The sequence below is a fragment of the Poromitra crassiceps genome, assembly GCF_964638095.1.
Source record: "Poromitra crassiceps genome assembly, chromosome: 11".
NCBI lineage: Eukaryota > Metazoa > Chordata > Actinopteri > Beryciformes > Melamphaidae > Poromitra > Poromitra crassiceps.
The window spans coordinates 21,529,434-21,555,596 of record NC_139643.1 but is presented as its reverse complement, the minus strand read 5'-3'; the positions used below and the strand labels follow the sequence as shown (position 1 = coordinate 21,555,596).

General features: G+C 42.7%; 1 protein-coding gene across 1 annotated transcript; it reads left to right on the top strand.

Annotated features, from left to right (window-relative positions):
• Nucleotides 1–1,664: 1,664 nt before the first annotated feature.
• On the top strand, nucleotides 1,665–25,077 carry LOC310784889 ((3R)-3-hydroxyacyl-CoA dehydrogenase-like; the record flags this gene model as incomplete). Its single annotated transcript, XM_083645921.1, has 10 exons — nucleotides 1,665–1,844; nucleotides 3,198–3,300; nucleotides 4,361–4,563; nucleotides 5,299–5,415; nucleotides 7,650–7,745; nucleotides 8,838–8,923; nucleotides 9,046–9,130; nucleotides 11,518–11,560; nucleotides 24,699–24,773; nucleotides 24,959–25,077. 10 exons carry the CDS (start codon nucleotides 1,665–1,667, stop codon nucleotides 24,976–24,978), a joined length of 1,008 nt encoding a protein of 335 aa, XP_083502047.1. The 3' UTR covers nucleotides 24,979–25,077.
• Nucleotides 25,078–26,163: the final 1,086 nt, after the last annotated feature.

Sequence of the window (26,163 nt, the reverse complement as noted above, 5' to 3'; positions counted from 1 at the left end):
TTCATATGATAGCAGGCACCAATACATGTCTTAGGTCTTCTAGTTTCATATGATAGCAGACACCAATACATGTCTTAGGTCTTCTAGTTTCATATGATAGCAGGCACCAATACATGTCTTAGGTCTTCTAGTTTCATATGATAGCAGGCACCAATACATGTCTTAGGTCTTCTAGTTTCATATGATAGCAGGCATCAATACATGTCTTAGGTCTTCTAGTTTCATATGATAATCACATATGATCACAATAATTCATCTATAAAATATTTTCTATATTATATTCTATAAGCATCAAGAAGCTCCTTTTTTCTATTTACTGTTTATATTGGCCTGCTGAGCTATCTTGTCGCCACTTTTTTGACTTTTCCTTTTTCTATAAAATATTTAAAATTATACTTATTCTAATAGATTGTTATAAAAGAGTAATCTTCCAGCCATCGTCTCCTCTGATAGACGTCAAGTAAGTTTACATAAAAGGAATTTACTTTGGTGTTTGGTACATAACAACATCAATAAACATAGTAAGATAAGTTGCGAGAGTAAATGTAAAAGGCAAGTACTGCGAGTCAAGAAGCTAGCATCAAATATAAAATACAAGTGTTACCTGTTTCAAAGTACCCCATTATTACCGCTGCCTGTCGTGACAGTAAAGGTCTTTGCGCACACACAGTCCGTTTGTTTTCATATGCGTTCTTTTTTTATCTGTCATCTGAAAACACAGACGGGTCCCAGCTCGCAAAAAGCTATTGACTGATGCGAAAAACACAGAAAATCAAACCTGTTCCGAAAACGGACGGAAGTTTCGGAGTCAGTAAGTGTGTAAACATGAGTGACACAACATGAGGTCGTATTTAATGTAGAACGTGCGACAAATTCGGACGAAAAATACGGACTTGGTGTGCAAAAGCTTTTAGTGTTTCTCTTTGGCTGCTATTCAGTTTTGGTTATTTGTATTTGTATTTATAGTGATCAGACTGGAATCTGTGCATTCTCAGCTTTCATTTGACACCTTGTTGGACTCTTGGTGGAAACAACTAGTCCATTACTGCGACCACCATGGCATATACTTTTGAGGCAATGGGGTATTTAGAAAACAGGTACTCTGGACAAATATCAATATCAAATATCAAATAGAAACATTTACACAAAGAATAATATGTACATATCTTTTATAATCAAAAGTCAAAGCTTGAGGGAGTGAAGGCTTTGCCACCTCAATGATAAGTGTTTTGAGTCATGCAGATGCATCACTAATGCACTTTGCTCTGTCCAGATTTTCACTCCTCAAGAATTCAAAATGGACAACATTTCAGTCACAAGCTTGCTTCTCCACCACTTTGTTAGGAAACCAGCACAGCTGATCACAGTTTGAGGGTGTTGTACCTCAAGGAGTTCTCTCTCTCTCTCTTTACTTTGTCCTTTATTACGCGCTCACAAGAGAGACACACACACACACACAAAGTCCCAGTGATGATGTCATCAGTGATGTCATAAAGGTACCAATGATTACATCAGTGATGTCATAAATTCACACACACACACACACACACACACACACACACACACACACACACACACTAGGGGTGTCAAAAATAATCGCGATGCGGATGTGCACGATTCTGCATCGATTCACAAATGTCAAAAATCGATTATTATTATTAGGTATGCTGAGCTGGCAGCCGACCCAGAACAGCGGGGCTGGAAAACCAAAGTTCTCCCAGTTGAAGTTGGCTGCAGAGGCTTCGTCGGCCAGTCAACAACAAGGCTCCTCAAGGACATGGGGATCCGAGGCCAGGCCCAACGCCAAGCTACCCAAGCCCTGTCTGGAGCAGCTGAAAGGGCCAGTCAGTGGCTCTGGATCAAGAGGAGAGACAACACCTGGGCTCCAAAATAGCAGCATGCTGTCATTGGGGGAGTGAGAGGCGGAAGGGGCTAAAGTGGAGGGGAGCACACCTGGGACGCTAGGTGATGCTGTTGAGCCCTCTGGAGGTGTCGTGGGCTTCATCAATGAAACACCGACGAAGGAGGGTGCCCACCTGATGACCCCGATGAAATCCTTAGCTCCTTCAACCACCCAACCCCCAATTGTCATCATCTGTCTCACAGTTTCTCGAGGTATACCCAAGGATTGTACCACCTAGTCCTGAACTTGGTATGCGGTCAGGCGCAAGCTCGGCTCAGGGAGGTCGACGCCCCCGCCATGCAGAGTCCCCAGCACTCTGGATCTTAACATCATATCCTGTGTATTTAGAACTTATATAATATATATATATATATATATTTTTTTATAATCTAATAAAATATAATGGAAGTACATGCAGTTGTTTATTTGGATCATAATACAATGCAATTCCCAAATGCACTTTTATTTTAAAAGTAGCCACACAGTGAGAAAAAAGAAAGTGAGAAAAAATAAATCATGTATTGGGGGAAAAAGTGATGCATCGATTGAAGATGCATCGATAATCGTAATCAAATCTAATCGTAGCCCTCTGAATCGTAATCGAATCGTGAGGCCAGTGAAGATTCACAGCCCTAACACACACACACACACACACACACACGCACGCACGCACGCACGCACGCACGCACACACACACACACACACACACACACACACACACACACACAAAGTTCCAGTGATGTCATCAGTTGTCATCAATTGTGACATCATCAGTGATGGGAGAGGCATTGCACACATACTGATCAGTAACATCACTGATCATCATCAGTGACATCACCAGTGAATGATGTCATCAGTCTGAGGCTCACAAGAGAGCTGAGGGGGCTCACGAGATAGGCTGAGGGAGAGCTCAGCCTCTTCCGGAGAGGGAGAGAGAGAGAGACTGAGGGAGAGAGAGGAGAGGGAGAGACTGAGGGAGAGAGAGAGGGAGACATTGTGCGCACGAATAGGGCAGACAAGGCCACACAGCAACACAGCGAATGCGAGCTGCAGGACCCGCCACCAGAGGGCAATGGAGGCTTACTTTTTGGGAGGTGACATGATGTCCATATACACCGTCAATGGTGGAAAGTAACTATGAGAATAAACAGAGATACAAAGAGTTAAAGTCACTCACAGGTTTATGGAGTCTGACTTTCCGCTGCGTGTGTGTGCGTGCATGTGTGTAGACTTTCTTCTTCTTCTTCTTCTTCTTCTTCGTGGATTGTATTATTCATCTAAAAATCCATGACAGCCTGTGTCGCGGCGCCCTCTTGTGGTAAAAGTGGAGAACTACCACAACACAGAAGCATCATGGCGGCGCGGCGGCTACAAGACTCATATCAAGGTTGACGCTGGTCAAGTTGACGGTGTAACATACGACAACATACTGTGAGAATAACTGTGAGACTAGATAGATACGTTTAACGGTAACGTTACGTTAATACCGCTGTCTGTGGGCTGTTTTGGTTGCAGAATATCGTGTCTTATCGAGTAGAGAGGTCTGTCTGTGTGTAGTCAGTCAGACAGGGTTCAAATGAAATCAGAGCTTCGTTTGACTACTGGCTACTGTAGCCGAATTGAAGGTTTAAAGTGAAGAACAATCTGACGAATAAGTAGCGTTAATTCAGTTAATTAGTCTCTACTATATCACCAGTTACTACCACAGGTAGTCCCATTTAAAAATGACTTGACGAATGATAGTGAAAGTGACTGTGAATGAACTAGAACTACTACTGTTAAAAAGAAAAGTGAAGGAAATTCAACTTGCTGCAAGACACAATAAAAGCACAATGATACAACTCTAATGACTCCAGTGCCATTTAATATGATGGCCAAGAAGAGAACAGTGGTATTGATTTGTGTAAAAGTGCAAATGGAGCATATTTACTGATGGGATCAAGACATTTGTACCTGAAACCTTTTATAGCACTGCAACTAACGATTACTTTTATTATCCATTAATATGTCAGTTATCTTCTCGACTAATCAATTAGTTGTTTGGTCTATAAAATGCCACAAAATGGTGAAAGATGTTGATCACTTTTCCCCCAAAGCCCATTTGACATTCTCAAATGTCTCCTTTTGTCCTGACTAACAGTCCACAACCCAAAGAGAATCAGTTTACTGTCAAAGAGACTAATGACACCAGAAAATACGGTATTCACATTTAAGAAGCTGGACCAAGATCATGTTTTGTGTCCCCCCCCCCCCTCTCTTAAAAGTGAGTTTCAACAATTAATCAGTTATTAAAAAAAATAGTTGCAGATAAATTTTCTGTCGAACGACTAATCGATTAATCGACTAATAGTTGCAGCTCTACTTAATTAAGTTGACCTGACAGCTACAGTGCTTTGCGTGCGAGTCCAAAAGAGTCAGGTGGTCCCAGTGTGAGTCCCTGCTCCTCCCTTCCCCCAGGAGGCGGCAGCGGGATCGGCCGGGCGGTGTGCCAGCGCTTCGCCCCCGAGGGCGCCTCCGTGGTGGTCGCCGACATCAGCGAGGAGTCGGCCAATGAGACCCTGGGCAGCCTGTCACGTGACCTCAGAGGGCAGGACCACATGGCGGCCGTGGTGGATGTGTCGTCCAAACGGAGCGTGCAGAAGTTGGTTACAAGTATACAGGTGTGTGTGTGTGTGTGTGTGTGTGTGTGTGTGTGTGTGGCATGAGTAGTGACAGAGAAACTCAGAGTGGATCAGCAGAAAATCCAAGCCCCGCCCACACTGTTTGATTGACAGGTGATCTGTAGGAAATGTAGTGCAGAAACACCACAGTGAGGCCAAAGAACTTGCATTGAGAAGAACTGAAAGCTAATCGGTTGTTCGATTGCAACATCAGCGCACGGCAACAGAGCTCTGCCCCCGCCATTTTGGCCTGAAGGAGACTACCGTAATGACAGCAGTAGAACGTCCCGCCTACAAAGTGCTGTACAAAAGCACCTCCACTGAAATGGCCTGTGCTCTTCCTGGTCATGGCGTGTCTCTCTGTCATGGTTCTGTGCTGTAAAAAAGCACCTGAGATGTGTCTCTTACCTTCTAAACTTTGGTGAAGCTGAGCTACAAAGATGGAGAAAGAAAGAGAATCACCTCCCGTTACACCAACACCTCCTCTCTTTCTCCTTGTTTCTCTCATCAATAACAGTCAGTCATACAGTCCTCTCCACTCCTCTCCTCTCCTCTCCTCCCCTCTCCTCTCCTCTCCACTCCTCTCCTCCCCTCTCCTCTCCTCTCCTCTCCTCCTCCTCTCTCCCCTCTCTTTTCCTCTCCTCTCCTCTCCTCTTCTCTCTCCCCTCTCCTCTCCTCTCTCCCCTCTCCTCTCCTCTCTCCCCTTTTCTCCTCTCCTCTCCTCTCCCTTCGCAGGGCCGTTTCTTCCAGCCTCCCTCGGTGTGTGTGAATGCAGCAGGCATCACCCAGGACGACTTCCTGCTCAAGATGGAGGAGGAGCAGTTTGACAGAGTCATCCAGGTCAACCTGAAGGTACGCAGACAGGCCCTCGTCTTCACTCAGGTCTGTCATTGGCCAGGCTTCCCCCTGCTCATGGCGTTTTGGGAAGTGTATTCCAGAAAGGGAAAGTCATGGATTTTGGTCAATTCTCTGCCGAAGTCTGGGAATATCAGGAGGGAATTTTACAATTGGGTCACTTCACAGACTATAGTTTACAACTTGTTTTAAGACAATAGCTGGTTGTTTTCAGCTGTTTTCGGACTGCAGCTCAGCCCTTTTAAAGCTTTCTGTGCTGAAAAAACTTTAACAAACCAGGAAGTTGAGTCCAACTTGAACGGAAAACACGCTACAGCGACAAAGCCTGCGCCTTATGTGCCAAGGGCTGCGCCGCGACTGGCATGCAGCTCCTCGAAAATGTGACAACGCAGCTGAAGTATAATATAATATAGATGGGGAGGTAACAGGAGAGTGAAAGCTATTACCAAGTATATGCACTACATTCTCTCCCTGGGCTAACTTCTAGTCTTTGAAATCCTAGTGAAATCACACATTTAGCTGTGGGCTGCCCTACGGCCTCCTCGTCATGCTGACGTGTGAGTATAGAGGTCTAGCTGCTCCAAGTCGAGGCTGATGTTGTAGCATGTTTTCCACATTAGTCACCGCCAAGTCTTTAGAGTTTGACATCAGGGTCAGTGGGATGTGTTAGTGCTGGATAACCGATTGCGGTAACACTTTACAATAACGTACACAAATACTATAGTAGTTACTAGTAAACTAACCATTAACTAATAGCCAGTTAATGAGTAGCTAATGAAAAATTTGGCATTAGTCAATCACTAGTTAATCATAGTTAATCAGTAGGTAGTCATTAGTTAATGATTAGTATCTAATTTCCTGAGTAGAGAAGTTAATCATTACCTAATGATTACTAAATGTCAGCTCGTGAGTAGTTAATCATTACTTAATGATTCCAAAATGTCAGTGCGTGTATGTATTACTATGTACTATGATAACTAGTGATTGACTAATGCCAAATTTTTCATTAGCTACTCATTAACTGGCTATTAGTTAATGGTTAGTTTACTAATAACTACTATAGTATTTGTGTACGTTATTGTAAAGTGTTACCCAGATTGCAGTGGATCTGTGAAACAGTCACACCTCATAAGCCACTTCTTAACATGCAGTGGAATCCGTATTATAACCCGCTCCTAGCCGGTTGGCCTGCATGTTAAACAACAATTAGCCGGCCTACGCGCACTCCCGCGAGTCCGTATCTTATCTACCTCGACCACCGGTATAAGATCCGCTTCCACGCAATCGCAGCTCATGTTAAACAGTGGCAGGTCATTATCCGTCTGAGTGGGCGGGTGTGGCTCTTCGTGACTCACTTCACGTTCACTAGTTTACTAATTAATGAATCGTTCGGGCAATCGCATATCAACGAGCAAACTCACGGTTTCCTCAAGTGCTGCAAAAAGGGCTTGAATTGTTTGGCCAACGCGCTTCAGCTGCAGCCAGGCAGCCAGGTCCAGTGCATCAGGAGGGACGCTTACTGCTGCGCTGCTTGCTTGCTCCCATGTCAGAAAAAGCCTAACTTTTGTGGGGAGAAATACATTGAAAACTAGTCAGATATGACTTGAAATGCCACTTGTAAAATAAATCACCCACAGTGATTGACGACAGTCCGACCACTATTTTGACTGGGCGGCTTTATGTAACCTAACAAAGGCGAAGCGCTCATTTTTGGCACATTGCCACCCATCGTTGGAATGGACTCCGTTAAAACGGCACGTTTTTTGAAGTCTCCAGATTTGTCGCTAACATGATGCAGCCAATTCTATTGTGTGAGGCAGGCAGCGTGCCTCTCCACTGCGGAGAGGATAGGAGCTGACTGATAGGCTATCAAACTTTTGTGGGGAGAAATACATTTAAAACTAGTCAGATATGACTAGTTGCCACTTGTAAAATAAATCACCCACAGTGATTGACGACGGTGCGACCAGCATTTTGACTACCCCCCCCGCCGCCCACTGGCAGAAAAAACGGCTCATATCCAGTTGTTTCTTAACAAAGACCCCTCATGTTTAGAAAGGCAAAACCTGAAAATATCCTGCTCTGTCTAGCCTGACATGATCCAGATAACATGTTTAAAAGGCACTATAGTGACACAGTAGTGGGATGAGTGAGTGAGTCATTCATTTGTCTTCCCTCCTCTCTCTTGTCCCCCTCCCTCCCGGTGCGTCACCCACCTCTCCTCTCCCCAGGGCTCCTTCCTGATCACGCAGGCCGTGGCTCAGGCTCTGGTGGCCTGTGGGGCATCCAAGGGCTCCATCGTCACGGTGGGCAGCATCGTGGGCAAGGTGAGGGACACTCGTCAGGGTGGGCAGCATCGTGGGCAAGGTGAGGGACACTCGTCACGGTGGGCAGCATCGTGGGCAAGGTGAGGGACACTCGTCACGGTGGGCAGCATCGTGGGCAAGGTGAGGGACACTCGTCACGGTGGGCAGCAAAGTGGGCAAGGTGAGGGACACTCGTCACGGTGGGCAGCATCGTGGGCAAGGTGAGGGACACTCGTCTGGAACTTTGATCCCAAAAGAAAGTGCAGCAGTAGAATCCTGCAGTCGAGGACGATGGAGAATTCCATGTATTTTGAACCTGGGCCAGGCAGTGACTTTGCTGCAGAGCCACATATCTTTCAGTTTGCAGGGAGTGTTGCTTTCTAGGAAAAACTCAAAACAGTCAAACCTAAAAAGTGATTGAAAGTGTATCGCCATTCAGCCTAAAAATACCCAGATATGACTTTTGGTCTATTTCGCCTTATGGCAGTTGGCATCCTTTATGTTGCATTACTGCCTCCCTCTGTCTTGTACCAATCCTCCTCTGAGATCTCGCTCCTGTCACGCCTCGGTGGCGGTGTCTGTCTGTGTCTGTCACGATTGTGATGTCATCAGTGATGTCACTCGAGCAATTGGATCTCATCAGTGATGTCCCTCGAGCAATTGTGATGTTATCAGTGATGTAATAAATCTGATGGCGCACAGTTATATATATATATATATATATATATATATACATGCCCTGCTTAGGGTGATAATTCCACATTCCACTCATGTTTGGGGTGTGGGGATCACTGCGCAATACGTGACCATAATTTTTTTCAATGTCCTCTATCAAGAGTAATTCCATTGGTTAATGAAATCGCTGGGCTGGGTGCAGAGCAATAAAAGGCTCGCTCCTGGCCAATCCCGGCGCTTGCCTGCAGTGTAGGCGGGCGCAGGGCGTGGTCTGCCCAAAACTGCGGTGGATTCCATAATAACACCCTGTTTATAGACTGTGTTCTGTGTTATTCAGGTGACTCAAGTTCCACTGTTTGTAGACCGTTATGTGTTATTCATGTTACCAGGTGACTGAAGCTCCCCTGTTTATAGACTGTGTTCTGTTATTCATGTTAGGTGGGGAACATTGGCCAGGTAAACTACGCCTCCTCTAAAGCCGGGGTGGAGGGGTTAACCAGGACTGCTGCCAAAGAACTCAGCAGGTCAGATCAACCAGATGCACCCATGAGCCTCTGGACTGATGGAGCTGAGCTGCTCCAGTTTAATGATGTGAAAGAGAAAATGAATGAATCCTCAGTCAATCACCTTTTCTCCTTCACTTCAGGTTTGGGATTCGCTGTAACTGTGTGCTGCCAGGTTTCATATCCACTCCTATGACAGAGAAAGTACCAGAGAAGGTTATTAGCAAGGTAACACACACACACACACACACACACACACACACACGCACATTGTGACATGTCCAGTTGGATCCAATATGGAAGTTAATAATGATTATTTCTTTCTTGCAGCGCCAAGAGGGGTAAAAATGTACCAGCCCCCGACTTTTAGTGAAGCACAATGAAATGTCAAATGCTCTGAAAAGACTGTTTCATTGGGACTTTAAAAGATGGTGATTTGAAAATCTCTCCTAATGAAACAACCTGAAAACACATATAGGAACACATGTGTATAAAGAGCTAAAGTGAACGTCACTTCCCGCCTTTCTCTGGGCACCAGTGTCCGGAAAAATATAATGGTGGTGAACGGAGCGATACACTACCTTTTTGATCCTGTTTGAATTGTGCCACGGGAATACACGCGTCATGTTTGTCAGTGTAAAAGAAAACTCTGCAAGTCGAGAAAGTCGCAGTTTGATCAGAAAGACTACGCACAACAACCAGTCGCATAAGTGACGTCTCTCCCGCCAGTCCATTGTTGTTGATGGTGTGACGTATAATGTGCCACACGAGAGATGTAGTCGATTGACAAAACTAAACCTTATGTTTCAGTTTCAGGACAAACTGAGACTTTCTTCACATGCAGAGTTCTCTTTTAAATTGACTAAATGTAACATGTGTACCCGGCCGTGGCACAATTCAAACAGCATCAAAACAAGTAACGTATCTCTCAGGGGCGCCGCCAGGGATTTTGGGCCCCATGACAGGACATAGCATGGGCCCCACTGATGCCGGCGTCCGAAGGGCGCCGGCGAAAAATTTGGGCTGTTTGAAGCTGATTTAGAGGATAATATCGCATTTTAAATGATATTAGGATAACACTGTAGTGTTGTCATTATTCAGTCTTAACCATCAATATTTGCTCCTTTTCTAACCCACCTTCATCTCACCACCATCCCTGTTGAATCATCATACTCTCTCTCTGCTCTGAATACACCAGAGGGAACAAATAAATACTATCAACTAATGACTAGAAATAATATTGATACACATGTGGAGTCCAACAGGAGAGTGTTTAGCATGAGACTGTTGTGATATCATTATTCAGTCTTAATATCATTATGTTCTCCTTTTCTCATTGGCTGTCATTTGTGGGCTGCTTTTCCTTTCATATAATGGTCATTATGTGGACAAATAAATTGTGTTGATCCTTCTTATTTTTTTATTACTATTATTATTAGTATTATTATTAGTATTACAAATAAATCCCCACAGACCCACTGCAATTGTGCCAACTACCATGTCATTCAACACAATGCTGCTCCTGTGTGTGTGTGTCTCACCTCCTTCATCAGTTAGGAGGACTGGTTCATTGGAAGGTGCCGGTCAGGGGGGGGGGGGGCTGTGTCTGATTCTGCATCTGTTGTGTTAGGCAAGAGCCAGGCAGGGACAACTGATTTATATGAACGGCTTGCAAACAATTGTTTGCATTGATTAAATGTTCGCTAGACAGGACAGGAGGGAAATGTAAACACTCTGTAAAGTAAGCATATTTCACTAAGGTCTAACAGGGTAATTTCCAGTAGTTAAGAAAAGTTGAATAAATGTTCAGATGGCGCCAGACAGACTAGACAGTTCTCTAGGTTAAAAGAGTGATTCACGTAGCGTAGGCTATCTGCCTCGCCTCACACAGAGACAGGCAGACAGCTGCACCAGTCCAGCTCACTCACCTGCCTTCCTATAAAACTGCGTGAGGCACTGTCCTCTTTTTTCTCTCTGCTCTCTTTCTTGCCTATCCTTTCTCTTTTTGAAACCTGACTTTGCTTTTGGCATGTTGCTGGTTGCGTCTCCTCTCTGCTCTCTCCTCTCATCTGATCTCAGCGCGTACTGCGTAGTGCTGCTGCTGCCCCACGCTGCCTGGATGGGAGGCGTGCCTATTTTTCCTGTCAGCCAGGCAGGGAGAAACCATTTCTTGAAAATCGAAGGGGGGTGTGCAGTGCAAGAGGATTTTTTCTTTTTTGCCAAAAAGAAGCGATTCGTTTTACTAGTACATTGAATAAAATAGTATATTCATTACAATAGGTTAATAATTTAATACTGCAAAAAATTGCCTAGTGTCCAAGCTTTTAGGGCCCTTGAAGCTGACAGGGCCCCTGTCAGCTTCAAGGGCCCTTAGAATCGTCCTACCTTTCCCCCCCTATACGGCGCCCCTCTTCCTCCAACACCATCATATTCCTTCAGACGCTGCTGCCCAGGGAAAGACAGGAAGTGACGTTCACTTTGGCTCTCTATAATAGTGTGTGTGTGTGTGTGTGTGTGTGTGTGTGTGTGTGTGTGTGTGTGTGTGTGTGTGTGTGTGTGTGTGTGTGTGTGTGTGTGTGTGTGTGTGTGTGTGTGTGTGTGTGTGTGTGTTTCAGATGACGTCGTTAGTGCCTCTGGGAAGAATGGGCGAGCCTGCAGGTCAGTGGAGACAGGGGGACACATGGGGGCGGAGTTATGTTTGTTTACTTGTTGAGGGTATTCAAGCATTCAAAATGACACAGATTGTCCCAAGGCGCTATCTATTCTTTCATACCTTCCTAACATTAGTACGGAAGCCGAGAACGGACATGTGTTTTCTTATTCTTTTATTGCCGTTTTATAGTGATAATTAATTATTATTTCGTTATCTCGAGATAACAAAATCCGTTTTCTCGTGATAACGACTTATTATTTCATTATCTCGATATAACAATGGCTTTTTGTCTGGTGATAACATATTAATTTATTCCATGATCTCTGTATAACAAAGATCGTTTTCTCGTGATGACGGATTCATTTATTTCGTTATCTCAATATAACGACAATAAGACGTTTGTTTTCATGGGATAATTATCCAGAACGATGTGCAGAGCTGGTGTGTGTGTGCGCTGGTTGATCACCATCCGTCCTGCTTGATGTCAAGAGCTGCCGCGCTGCATGGCTGTGTGTGTCTTCTTGTTGTACACAGTCAACAACAACTTACCGGTAAGGCTCCGCTTAACGTTAGTTTGTTTACTGATGTCAGAAGCTCTGTCAGAGCGACAATCGCGTTTTAATAAACGTTAGCTGTTAGCCCCTTTCAGGACTGTGTTGTCATTAGACCAGCGCAGTCCTGAAAGGGGCTAGCTAGCCTGAGAGGTTGACTGACTCATCTATCTGGTTGCTTCAGCTAAGGTAACGTTGCAACTGTTCAAATAAAAACACATTGCTGTCAAGACAGTCAACTTAACGTTATAGTTAACGTTAACCGACAGACACCTGTTAGCTGCGAACTCGGGCTTTCCACCTTTTCAAGTGACATGTTAGCTAAGCCTAACGTTAATTTAGCATGATGTCATGACATGTGTAAGGTTAATCAAATGAAAATGGGTCACCCCCTCAAGAGCTAAAATATGTATTTCCCAGCTGCTAAAGATTGTAACCCTAGTTAAGTGTATGACCAAAATGATCGCTAACGTTAGTTTGCTAACGTGTTTTCCCACAGCCGTTTTGGTTACGTTTGCACAAGACGGTTTGGTAACAGCAGTATTTCAGCGGATGCTGGAACGTAGGCATGGACAACTCTCTACACAAGCGCGTGTCGTTTATTTCCACCAAAACACAAGAGTCAGAGAGCAACATTACAGCTTGTCTCAGGTCTCAGGCAGCTAACGGTTAGCTGGGTTCGCTGCTAACCCATAGACTGTACCCTGTAACCTAGCAACCGCCAGCTAGATATCCCAGAGTGCATTTCGAAAGGGACCCCTAGTAAACAGAACTGTCAGCTGGGAAGGTGAACTTCTGACATTTGATTTAAGAATGGTGTTTACATTATGCTTAGTAGTGCAGTACAGTACAGTACAATACAATACAATGGTCAACTTAAAAGCTGATGTGGCTATTAAATAAACAGAAGAACTAGACAACCCTTTTGTATTTTCAGTTAATGAAGGGACAGCAGTCAAGAGTTGGACAACTTTGTTGCAGCTGCTATAAAGTATGACTACATTAACTGTTGGTTGTTGAATCCTACAGATCACTACGGACCAGGTGCTCTGAGCCTTGGGAGAAAGGGGCGTTCCTGGTGAAAATGGCAGATCAAGGACTATCCATTATTGATCAACGCATCAGGATATACTTCAGTCAAGGTCTAACAGATGCAGAAATGGCATTGTCTCTTTCGATTAGAGATGACATTCATATCAGTCCTCGTCATTTAAGGAGAAGACTAGCCCAGCTACAACTTCACAGGCGATCGCACTTCAGTGATCCTGCCGAGATTGTGAACTTCATTAGCAACCAGATAAGGGGACCGGGTCGTCTTCATGGTTACAGAATGATGCACGAGAGGTGCAGATTAGCTGGACTGCATGTTACTCGCGACATAGTTTACGAGGTTCAGTCATATCTTGACCCAGTGGGCGTACAGCAACGGAGAGGCACAAGACTTCGGAGAAGATCTTATAGTGTCCCAGGGCCCAATTATTTATGGCATATGGACTCATATGACAAGCTGACCCCTTTCGGCATTGGAGTCAACGGATGCATTGATGGGTTTTCACGTCATATAATCTGGATGCAAGCTAACTCTACAAATAGTAACCCCAAAGTCATCGTAGCCTACTTCATAAATGCAGTCACTGAACTTGGGGGGTGTCCAAAGATAATCCGATCGGATTTGGGAACTGAAAACGTCCATGTTAACAGGCTGCAACACTTCTTCCGAGAAGATGAGACTGGTGTTGTGCATGGGCCTTGTGTGTTCCAAGGACGAAGTACAGCAAACCAACGGATTGAAAGCTGGTGGGGGATCTACAGGAGACAGAACGTGGAATACTGGAGGGACGTCTTCCAGGAGTTCCAGGCAAATGGGGACTTCAATGGAGATTTCATAGACAAGGGTCTCATCCAATTCTGCTTTCTTAAGATTATTCAAGTAAGTCCTCCAGTGTCCACAGTAGCCTATGTGTTATCACTTTCTGTATGAGAGATTTTGCTACTGAATTATGTCTAACTGCAAAATCTCATACAGAAAGTGATAACACATAGGCATGTTGCAAATGAGGATCCACAAGTGTGGTCTTTGACTGTCTATCCTCTTTTATAGCGTACCAACCCCCTTAATGATCAGTGATAATGTTTTGAAACACTTTTGTGTTCCATCCCAAAAGCATAACCGTCTCTTATAACAACCCTATCAACTACAAGAGCGCTAAGCACAGCAGTAGGCTGCAAAGATTATGATGGTCCTGCCACTGTTGTTCCTTGATGGTGTGATGTGTTGTCCATGTCAATATAATATAATATGGATTCTTCTAGGGCTAGCATAACCTATCCAACCACATAAAACAGTGATCTTCAACAGGGGGCCAGGGACCCCCAGGGAGTCTGCAGAGGTACTGCAGGGGGTTAGCTAACTTTTGTCAAAGTAGTTTGTGAACATTTTAAAAATGTATTTTAGACCAAAAATAATATTGAGTAAACTCCCAGCATTAATAGACAATAAGTACTTTTGACGAAAATGATATACAAAGCAAGTCTGATTAAGCACCATGCGAAACACATTGTTTGCTACTTCTTGCTTTTTTAATGTAGGCTATTCTATTAATAAAAATAAGTGTCTCTCCTGGTGTGCACTTATAAATGTTAGTATCGGCCACGCTTAAAATGCAACATAATTTTATTTTTAATCATAGGGGAGTCACTGCTGTTTCTCTATCAACCAAGGAGTCCTTGGGCTGGAAAAGATTGAAGACCCCTGACATAAACATTATGCTTTCATTATTATTTTTAACCTAGAGCTACGGAGTTTAATACTGGGTTAACATATATGGGTTATACTTACATTGTTTGACACGAGAGTATTTAACCCACAGAAATGATTTAACCCTGCTGAAGTGGAGCTGTCCAGGCCCCTGGTGCTGATTAGGCTACTGTTCAGTGTTCATATGCAGTATCTTGTTTTCCTTTCCCTCCATATCCAACTAAGATGACTAGTTACTTGGAGTCAAATGTAGTTACTTCTTCACTCCAAGCCAATTTTTGGCATACATATGTAGGCTATTTTGTCCAAGGGTGCAGGAAACTGGAGCACAGTAACTATTCTGCTGATAACTCCACCATAACAAAACAATACATATTGAACCCTGCATTTGCCCATTATGGTGCTATAATCAAATGAAACAAAATAAAATAGGGTGGCTTCTTCTATGTACTCATTTTCAAAAGAGGTCATCATACATATTGAAATCCTCATGTTTTTGTGTTGCAGAACGAGCTGGACACCGTTGTGACAATGTGGGACAACCATCGCATTCGACCAGGTGGAAACGGACGCGCTTTGTATCATGGAAAACCATGTCTGATGTACAATGTACCTGAGCTCTATCATGCACAAGATTATTTGCATCCACTACAGTATGAAAGAGTGGACATCGTTCTCCAAGAGGACGTCGGTCTGTGGAAAACAGACATTCCATGCGACCATGACCTGTATGAGCTTTGTTTGCTGGTGATGGAAGAAAACAACATAGCACAGTGTCATAACGCTCTGGAGGCAATACGGCTTTACAGAGACCTGAGGCCTTTGATAAAAGCACTCCTGTCAGAGCCTGATCACTGATGCCTTTGTATAAACAGCTCAAGGGGTACATAAGACAAAAAAGGTTGGGAACCACTGTAGCATACATATTCATGAACGGAACTGCCATGCACTGGTGTAATGTAACAAGGTAATACTACAGTACTTACGTTTTTTTGGGGAGTATCTGTACTTTACTTGAGTATTTATATTCTTGTCAACTTTCACTTTTACTCCACATTTCCTAAATAAAATGTATACTTTTACTCCATTACATTTCCCCTAAGCATCATTGAGGCCATTTACACCTGGTGTTAACATGCATTTTCTGCAATCTGATTGCAATCAGATTGCAGAAATGGTTGTCCTCTCAATCCGCATTAAGTTGGAGTATCCAGATTGAGAGGACACATTGCATTTACACTTGTGTTCAATGTGTACACAATGCATCCCTGACCACCTCCGGAGGTGGTTTGGCCGATCAGATTGCAATCCTTCTTCAATGCGTTTTGGGGGTGTTTACACCTGGCATTTCAAGTAATAAAACACAATCTGATTGCAATCTGATCACAGAAAACGCATGTTAGCACCAGGTGTAAATGGCCTCATTGAAATGGAGTCAGGCTGAAGTGATAAAATACAATCTGATGGCAGAAACCACATGTTAACGCCAGGTGTAAATGGCCTCTTGGTTACAAAATAAAATCAGAAGAAATGTGGGGGCTGTTTAAAAGAAGCTTGGTGAATCATCAGTGCTCCTAGTTTGCAAGTTATGTTAATCACGATTCACTCATTCCAGTTACTTGCATTAATGCACCATAACGTTGTTTGCCAACCAATAAAACTCAAGATTTCCACTCAAGCCCAGGCATGTATTTTGCTTACCTTTTTATTAACAGCTTTTACTTGTACTTTTACTTTCAATACTATTGTATATTTGATATCAGAAAATTACTTTTGATACTTCAGTAGAGTAAATATCAAATACTTTAAGACTTTTACTCAAGTAATATTGTAATAGGTGACTTGAACTTCTACCAAAGTCATCTTCTGGTAAGATATCTACAGTACCTTTACTCAAGTGTGGTTTTCAGCTAACCTGATTGCTAGATAGGGGCGATATTGTTTTCACAAGAGTGTGGTGTTGTGAAAACAATACCGCCCCCATCTGGCAGTCAGGTTAGCTTTCAGCTACTTCATCCACCACTGCTGCCCTGTATAAACTGTAACAAAGGCACTGTCCATGGTTCTAAATAATGATGGCATCTTCAGCAATGATGCCTCTTCAAAAGTTTACATTCCTCAACTATCCTAGGCCTTTGCATCAGTTGAAGATGTGTTGAAATGTTTGATTAAGATACTGTAATGTGATTTCAGTGTAATAGGCCAGTGGTTCTTAATGCTGGGTCCGGGGACCATGCACTTGAGGGGGTTCCAGTCATGGAATTCTGGACAAAATCATATCTAGTGTCAATAATAAATATCAGATTTGGGTCCAAGTCCAAATTTACATCCAATGGGGATCTGTGGCCCTAATATGCAATACATTTGGGGTCCATGCTATGAAAAGGTTGAGAATCACTGTAATGCCATTCATTTGATTAACATATTATCACGATTCATGTTTTTCATATGCTTAAGAGAAATTCAACCAAACAGCGGGGGGGGGGGGGGGGACAAATGGAAAAATTAGAATCGGTTAAATCCTTTTAATTTATTAAACATTTTCATTCTAAACTCATAAGCCAGTGCTTTAATTGAAATAATATATAAGCTTGGTGGGGACCCAAGAAGGTGCAGTGTCCAATTTCATGGAGTTTGACCTATCGGGGTGGAGCGGTGCAAGGAGGAGGGGGGGGGGGGGGGGGTGAAGAGTGGGAGAGCATGACATATGAATAGAGGAAGGGGAGGGAGGGGAACGGGCACTGCACGAGTCTAAATCAAATTAAGCAAAGAAAATTCTCATTTCTCAATATTGGTATAAAAATGAAATGCATTTAGGCCTACATATTTCACTTCTCTTAAGTGTGGTTAGAAAAAATATAGCAGCACTTGAAATTGACACTGACAACATAGAACAGTGCTGCTACTGGCAATATGAACTCTTCCAGGTTTGAAGATCTGCATAGCATTACAAATACTGTAATTTATGAACTCTGTTTAGGTTTAATTTTAACAACACTAAACAATGGAAAAGAAACCACTAACAGTTGGCCAGTTTTTACACAAATTTTCAAGAATACAGTATCACATTTCTATTTCAAAACACCAAATACATTCTCTTTGTTGAAATATTAACTCAAGTGTGACTTTTTTTTACACAGTGCCTTCCACTGTCACATTTGAATTTGAAAAGAGATCATAAATTGAAATGAAAAATATACCTCCCTCTGCTACAATGGTGCATCTGCCCTCCACTTGTGGATTATATAAAAGACGACGCTGCCTAACAATAACCAGAAATGTAAATCACTGAGGTAGGTAATACTGCTTGAAGCTGGAGTTTTCCTGTCTCTGGCAGCCTGCACTCTGTTGTAATCAGATGTGTCACACCTCGACTGCTCTTACTGTTAACGGGACACAATGCTGCCCGCAAGAGGATAGCTGGTTAACTTGACCAGAGGACCAGACCCCAAGACAATTCAATTGTAGTCTGTGTCCAGACAAATGAACAATTGCACAATGGTAATTACTTATAATTACTTTGGAATGGTATTTTAATGGTCTGGTGTAGTTGGCAATAATATCATTTGTATATCTGTAATTTCTGACTTTTCTACATGATTTATTTGTAATTTTTGTAATTTGTTTGGTATTACACAAGAACAATGTGTGACTACTCAAACTCAGTGTTGTTTGTACAACAGGCAACTTGTCTGTTAAGTTTTCTCTTCGTCAGGTGAATTGTGTTGAGTGGCTCAGTTGGCACTCATCTTGTGAACTCAAGTGTGATGGTTATGGTAATAAACTTCTGAGTGTGTGTGGGGGGACGACAATTGCACAGATTGTCATTCATTGAAGCAGCCAGTGCTATACAACAATGGAGTGTCTCTATCAAACTGCTTTGCAATTAAGGTGTGACCTTGGATAATTTTATAATAGATCTTAAATTACATCTAACATATTTTCTGTTCTAAAGAGCAGTTGAGCTTGTTGGTTTGACCTGACATTGTGACTTCCTAAAGCAGAAACACCCTTTGATCAAAGCCTAGGTTTTCATTATCCTGGGATATATTTTACAATTCCAGGGCTCATTTGTGGCTGGACTGTGGAACTTGGGCTTGCAAGGCAGGTTGACCTGCATGCTCTTATGTATCTGATGGAGGGCAGTGAATCAAAATCCATACTTTGGTTGTGTATGGTGTAGACAGGTACTCAGCATTTAAACTTCTTTCATTAGTCACTGCACATGCAAGTGAAAATCATTTGTTTTTAGATCAGAAGAAAATAAAGCCAGACTACAAGGGAATTGGTATACATGTAGCCTAGTACTGAATAAGTTTAGCCAATTTAAGCATACTGTGTTTGGGTTTGTCATACAAAAATGTGTTTCCCCAAACCTAAGTAACCTCATCTATTACAAAATCTTGATAGCAGAATAAGAAGATTATTTTTCATTTGCTGTTTAAGCGAACAAAGCCTTTTAGGCCAAATCCATCACCCACACTCCACTCTTCAACACAGATATGAATTCTGCTCTAAACTCTGCATAGTCTTTGTAGTTAGATGCCAGTTCCAAAGAACAACTGCAGGTGTGAGCCAAAGGCGCCCTTGTGAGCTGGGGCTGGTCTGCTGTGAATGTGACTTTAATGGTCTTGGATAGGAACAAGTCCGACCCTGTGCAGTGCCTGAGGAACAGGCCAAGCTCCTTCTCATCTCTTTCTCTTACAAATCTCATGAGATGATTGGAGGTAGTTTGTTCTTCTGGTGACATAGATCCTGGGAACTTTATGTATTTGGTAATGTTTCTTGCCTTCGGTTTCAGGTCATCCAGAACCTTCTTCAGTCCTTCGCTACTCATGGATTGTCCAATAGACATAAGAATTGGCTTCCAACACTTTATGATAAATGCTGGTTCTTGTACCATCTCTTTGTGGGCTATTTCCTCCACCAGGCTCGACAGATTTTCTTCAGTTGGGAGCACACTGCAGTTGTGACTACTGAGTATGCTGAGGAGTTCATCCATATCTGCCCCTTTGAAGTTGTCAAGTGCCTCAGTTAGCACATCCTTCTCAGTTGCGCTGATGTAGTTGAAGAAAGCCTCCACTAGATTGCTGTCTAAACAGGAGAGTGATAGAGCCTCTGTAAGGAATGGAGGGGCAAGTTGCACTGGAAAGAACTGAAATCGCTGCCATCCAAAGGCCAAGATACGAGCAACAGCCGTCCACTCTCTCTCTTTGAATCTGTGGTGCAAAATTGGGATCTTGTAGGTGGTTCCACAGGTCTTTGTTGCATAAAACATATCCCAGAAATCAGTGAGGCAGTCTCTGATGACCCCACTCCCAACTCCAGTCTCCAACTCGCCACGTTCAAGCACACGCCTGATTGAAATATTAGCATCCAGTATGTTGTCCTCTGTAAATGCTTCAATCATGTCCACAAGACAGTGTACTTTGCGGATCACAATGATTTGCTTCTCGACTATATTCTCTGGATTTGCAAAGAAATCAATTGCCATTGTGCTGGTGGAAGCCTGGTCAGAATTCATTGTGCTGGTGGATGCCTGCTCAGAATCCACAGTGGGAATAACATGTTCTTCCATCACTGCTGCATATATTTCATTTTCAAAAACTGCGTTTGCACCGCTTAATTGTTGGCTGGTCACTGGCCAGGGTGAATCTGGACTAACTGTGGTCGCCACAAACATTGTTGGCAGATCATCATTGACTTGTAGAGGTGAGTATATCAGTGTGTCAGCGAGACCATCGACAAGCTCAATATAAGGCCTGTTTGTGTCATATCCAAGTACAATAACTTCATCATCAATGGACAAGTCGATAAGAGGCTGGCCTGATGTTTGAGAAGCAGGAGTAGCTTGGAGTGTTGATGTAGTATTGGGACTGCTCCAAGAGAAAGGCCTACTGCCGTACCGAGGTCTTTTGACAGGACTGAGGGAGACCAGTGATGGGCTGGATGAGGATGGAGATGCATGTGTAGCTGGCTCAGGTGTGTTGGATGTGTCAGGTGAAAGGGCCATGTCTGCCTCACTAAGCTCAGAGTCAGAATTACGACACACTTTTGGCTTTGTACAGAGGTATACTCTAAGGAGTTTGTGATTAGTTTGCTCATACAAACTTCCAATTGTGACACTACCCTCAAGGGCCTCCTCAGAACCAATGACAGAAAGCATGCACTCAAAGTCCTCTAATTTGCCTTTTGTTGATGTTCCGTCAGGAAAAAAAAGTGTTTTCCCTTTTTCAAGAATGTTGGACACCGTATCATCTTTCCTCACAACTATGTCTCTTGTTCCACCCCCAGTAGGCTTTCTTACTTGTTTGTACATAGAGTCTTGGTAGTTCATCCAGCCAAGTTCTATTTTCCTTGTCTTCTTTTCAGCATTCTTATTTCCACAACGTCCAGGATTCTTCCTTCCCAAAAGTCCAGGATTAGAGTGACTGCTGCTAGTTGCTGTGGCGGAGGCGGTGGATGGAAGTTTCATCTTCTCTCTTAGTTTATTTATTAACTTACTCTTCCTTTGCTCTGTATCCTCCATATCACTTGAGGAGAACTCCCTCCAGTTTCTGGCAAAGACGCGGTCTCCATATCGAGGAATATAAATGGAGAGTTGCTCTTCTCCAAGGAACTTTACAATGTCTTGATCGATCTAAAACACAAAAACAGATATGTCATTATTCACCTACTAGTACCCATCACTCTCAGAAAAAGAACATTCCAAAAGGGCTCTCCACAGAGAGATTGAGTTCTACCTATAACCATTTGACTCTAAAGAACACTTCTCTTGGCAAATTCCAGAGGATTTCCCAAATAGTTAGGCCCCCTATATTAAGAACCTTTCTATTTAAATAACCCTTTTTGAAAGAAACAGTTTCTGAAGGTGATTTTATCCTAAACACAGCTATATTGAATTAATCTGATAAAAAAAAAAAATGTATAATGTAAACTAACTAATGTATTGGTGGACAAACGCTAGTAAAATATGCAAATGAGGGGTCGATTTGCTTCACTCATCAGCCCTAAGAAATATTTGTAATCTATTGAGCGGCTGGTAATATTTGAACATTCACTAGCCATTTGGCTGATGCACAAAAAAGTTAATTTTGGACCCTGCATGCATGCATATTTACAATATTCATTAGAACATTACAAAATGTACCTTTCTACACCTTTCAACATGAAAGACAGTGTTACTTTGACATGAAGTAAGCTAATTTTCTCCAGAAGCCTAAATTGCACAAATGTGCACATACATTTTGCTAAAAATAGGAACCCGTCATAGATTATGCCAGCAGCATATTCCTTTAAGAGAACAACCAGTTGTGTTTTGCTTGTGAGCTACATACATTAGCTGGTTTAAGCTGGACACCAACTGTGCCACCAGTTCAACCAGCTTGAAACAAACTACCGTACATTACAGATCATAAAACCTCAAACTGGTGTAAGTTTTTTTTGTTTGTTTGTTTTTAACAGCAAGGGTGTGTGTCCTACCTTTGCTGCAATGTAGTAGTTACCCAGTGTTAAGTCAAAGAAATGATTTTATGTCCATCTTGTGCAGGTAAATAGCAGTATTATGCCAGTATTGATGTCCAAATGGATCATATTATTTATTATCCTACAGACTTACAACTAGCAAATTTGACCAAAATAGCTACTTGTTCTTCAACTGTCACTTTTTGTTGGTATTTGCAGGCTATTCCTTTGAATATTGATTTAGATTATGTACTTTACCTTGTCCTCTGCGATTTTTGTTATGTTCTCCTCAGGAACGCCCCTTTCTCTCAAGGCTGAGAGAAACTGGTCCATATCTGTAGGATTCAACAACCAACAGTTAATGTAGTCATACTTTATAGCAGCTGCAACAAAGTTGTCCAACTCTTGACTGCTGTCCCTTCATTAACTGAAAATACAAAAGGGTTGTCTAGTTCTTCTGTTTATTTAATAGCCACATCAGCTTTTAAGTTGACCATTGTATTGTATTGTACTGTACTGTACTGCACTACTAAGCATAATGTAAACACCATTCTTAAATCAAATGTCAGAAGTTCACCTTCCCAGCTGACAGTTCTGTTTACTAGGGGTCCCTTTCGAAATGCACTCTGGGATATCTAGCTGGCGGTTGCTAGGTTACAGGGTACAGTCTATGGGTTAGCAGCGAACCCAGCTAACCGTTAGCTGCCTGAGACCTGAGACAAGCTGTAATGTTGCTCTCTGACTCTTGTGTTTTGGTGGAAATAAACGACACGCGCTTGTGTAGAGAGTTGTCCATGCCTACGTTCCAGCATCCGCTGAAATACTGCTGTTACCAAACCGTCTTGTGCAAACGTAACCAAAACGGCTGTGGGAAAACACGTTAGCAAACTAACGTTAGCGATCATTTTGGTCATACACTTAACTAGGGTTACAATCTTTAGCAGCTGGGAAATACATATTTTAGCTCTTGAGGGGGTGACCCATTTTCATTTGATTAACGTTACACATGTCATGACATCATGCTAAATTAACGTTAGCTAACATGTCAGTGTTGAAAATGTGGAAAGCCCGAGTTCGCAGCTAACAGGTGTCTGTCGGTTAACGTTAACTATAACGTTAAGTTGACTGTCTTGACAGCAATGTGTTTTTATTTGAACAGTTGCAACGTTACCTTAGCTGAAGCAACCAGATAGATGAGTCAGTCAACCTCTCAGGCTAGCTAGCCCCTTTCAGGACTGCGCTGGTCTAATGACAACACAGTCCTGAAAGGGGCTAACAGCTAACGTTTATTAAAACGCGATTGTCGCTCTGACAGAGCTTCTGACATCAGTAAACAAACTAACGTTAAGCGGAGCCTTACCGGTAAGTTGTTGTTGACTGTGTGTACTTTAAGAAGACACACAAGGCATGCAGCGGGCAGCTCTTGACATCAAGCAGGACGGATGGTGATCAACCAGCGCACACACACACCAGCTCTGCACATGGTTCTGTCTGGATAATTATCCCATGAAAACAAACGTCTTCTGTTATACTGAGATAACGAAATAAATGAATCCGTTTTCACGAGAAAACGATCTTTGTTATATAGAGATCATGGAATAAATTAATATGTTATCACCAGACAAAAAGCCATTGTTATATCGAGATAATGAAATAATAAGTCGTTATCACGAGAAAACGGATTTGTTATCTCGAGATAACGAAATAATAATTAATTATCACTATAAAACGGCAATAAAAGAATAAGAAAACACATGTCCGTTCTCGGCTTCCGTACATTAGACCCCCCGGCATACGGTATATGATGGTATTTTTTTCATCAGCGGGTGAGGGGGGGGGGGGGGGGGGGGCTGTGGTGCTAAAAATGCTTCTAAAAATAGTTTTACTTGGTCAAACCAAACGGTTCAGACATATTTAGAATCGGGAGAGACCAACATTTCACTCTGACCAAAACAAAACAAAAACACAGAAAAATAACGTTTTGGTCCGAGTGAAATGTAATGTGGTCTCTCTGGTTTCTAAATATATCTGAACCGTTTGGTTTGACGAAGTAAAACTATTTTTATAAGCATTTTACGAAATGTCTATGGGAAAATAAATGGCGTATGAAAATCTCTGGTACAGTGCTGAAGCAGGAAGTGACGTTCCACTTTGGCTCTCTATAGACTTGTATATGACTTGAGCTTGAAATAAAACAGTTTGAAAAACAAAAATAGGCTAGGCCCAGCACAGGCAAGGACACTTGCAACGATGTTGGCTGAACAAAAAAGATACCCCGGTATACCTCAATACCTTAGCCTACTGTTGACCGACATGTTGACTGTTGCCTCGTCTCCTTTCCTTGTCTCCTCCTCCCTTGTCCCCTGGCAGAGGTGGCTGATGTCTGTGCCTTCCTGGCTTCAGATGAGTCTCGCTACATCACAGGGGCCAGCATTGAAGTGACAGGTGCCGTATGCTTCACATCTCTATAACTCCATTACTTTACAGTCATAATGGATTCTTGAGTATGGATCTGTGTATGAAGCACCCAGCAGCTAAACATTATTATTACAAATACATAGAAATATTTTAAACATCATACATTTTGAAGATATGCGCTGAAACAGAACTATCATTTCTGCTTATGTCAGGTGGACTTTTCATTGGTTGAGCCGGCCGTCCGTCACACCGATGCAGACCAATGGGAGGCCCATTCCTGTTGTGCCTTCATCAGTTAATTGCTGAAGTGATTGTTCTTTTAATTAAGCTCATGATTGGTGCGGTTTGTGTTTTATAAATCTAGTTGTGAATATGTACAGTGTGAAGATACTGTTTGTACAAACAACACCACCTTTATATACAGTACGCAACGGGTAGAGAGAATGTATTCTTATACTATATGTAGGGTTCCTACGCACGTATGGAAAAGTATGGAATTTGATTCGACTATTCTTAGTGGAAGTTTGTGTGTCCAGGGATCAATGTGAAATGTGTGAAGGTTTGTTTTCTACAGAGAATCCATTCCACTCCTATTAGTTGCAGCCCTAGTCTAACCCAGCGGTGCCCAAACCTTTTTAGGATGAGAGCTACTTCTTTTCCCCTTGTCCCTCCCAAGTATATATTTAGTACGTTTTAACAGTATTATATTATCAATTTCCCATTATTTAAGGATGTTATCATGTTAAATACTGTAGATAGCTATACATAGTTTATGCATAAAACAAAAAACATCGTTTTTATAACATCGCAACCTGACCTTCCGTTTCCCAGAAAATGTCAACAATTCTCTGATCAAATTACCTCAAACGTGATCTCGGTCACCAAGTCTCGTGAAGTCCCGCGATACTTTCCTGCCGACTGGCAGGGCTGGCAGGACGCTTTGCGGTGGTGGTTTTAGCGTAACCTATGTGGGGTTTGGCATAACCTTCGTTGTTTCGAATCCCACATAGGTTACGCCAAACCCCACATAGGTTACGCTAAAACCACCACTGCAAAGCGTCCTACCTGTTAGTTGGCCAGTCGGCAGGAAAGTATCGCGGGACTTCACGAGACTTGGTGACCGAGATCACGTTTGAGGTAATTTGATCCCTGTGCGACTCCAGGAAATGGCCTGGGGCGAAATATAACTCTGGTGGATGTTGAGGGATCACATTATGACGATATTTGGGGAAAACGGGAATAAAAATAGCTATTTAGATGCAGGAAAGACAGGCTCACACTTGGCCCCAAATCAGCTCCATTTTACAACTGACTTGGACGCTATTGATCTCAAAACAACGCTAGGATGGCCAGAAACGCCGCAGGCATCGCTGGGTGAGTGGTCAAATCATAATTAATGCCAGGAGATGGGTCCAGG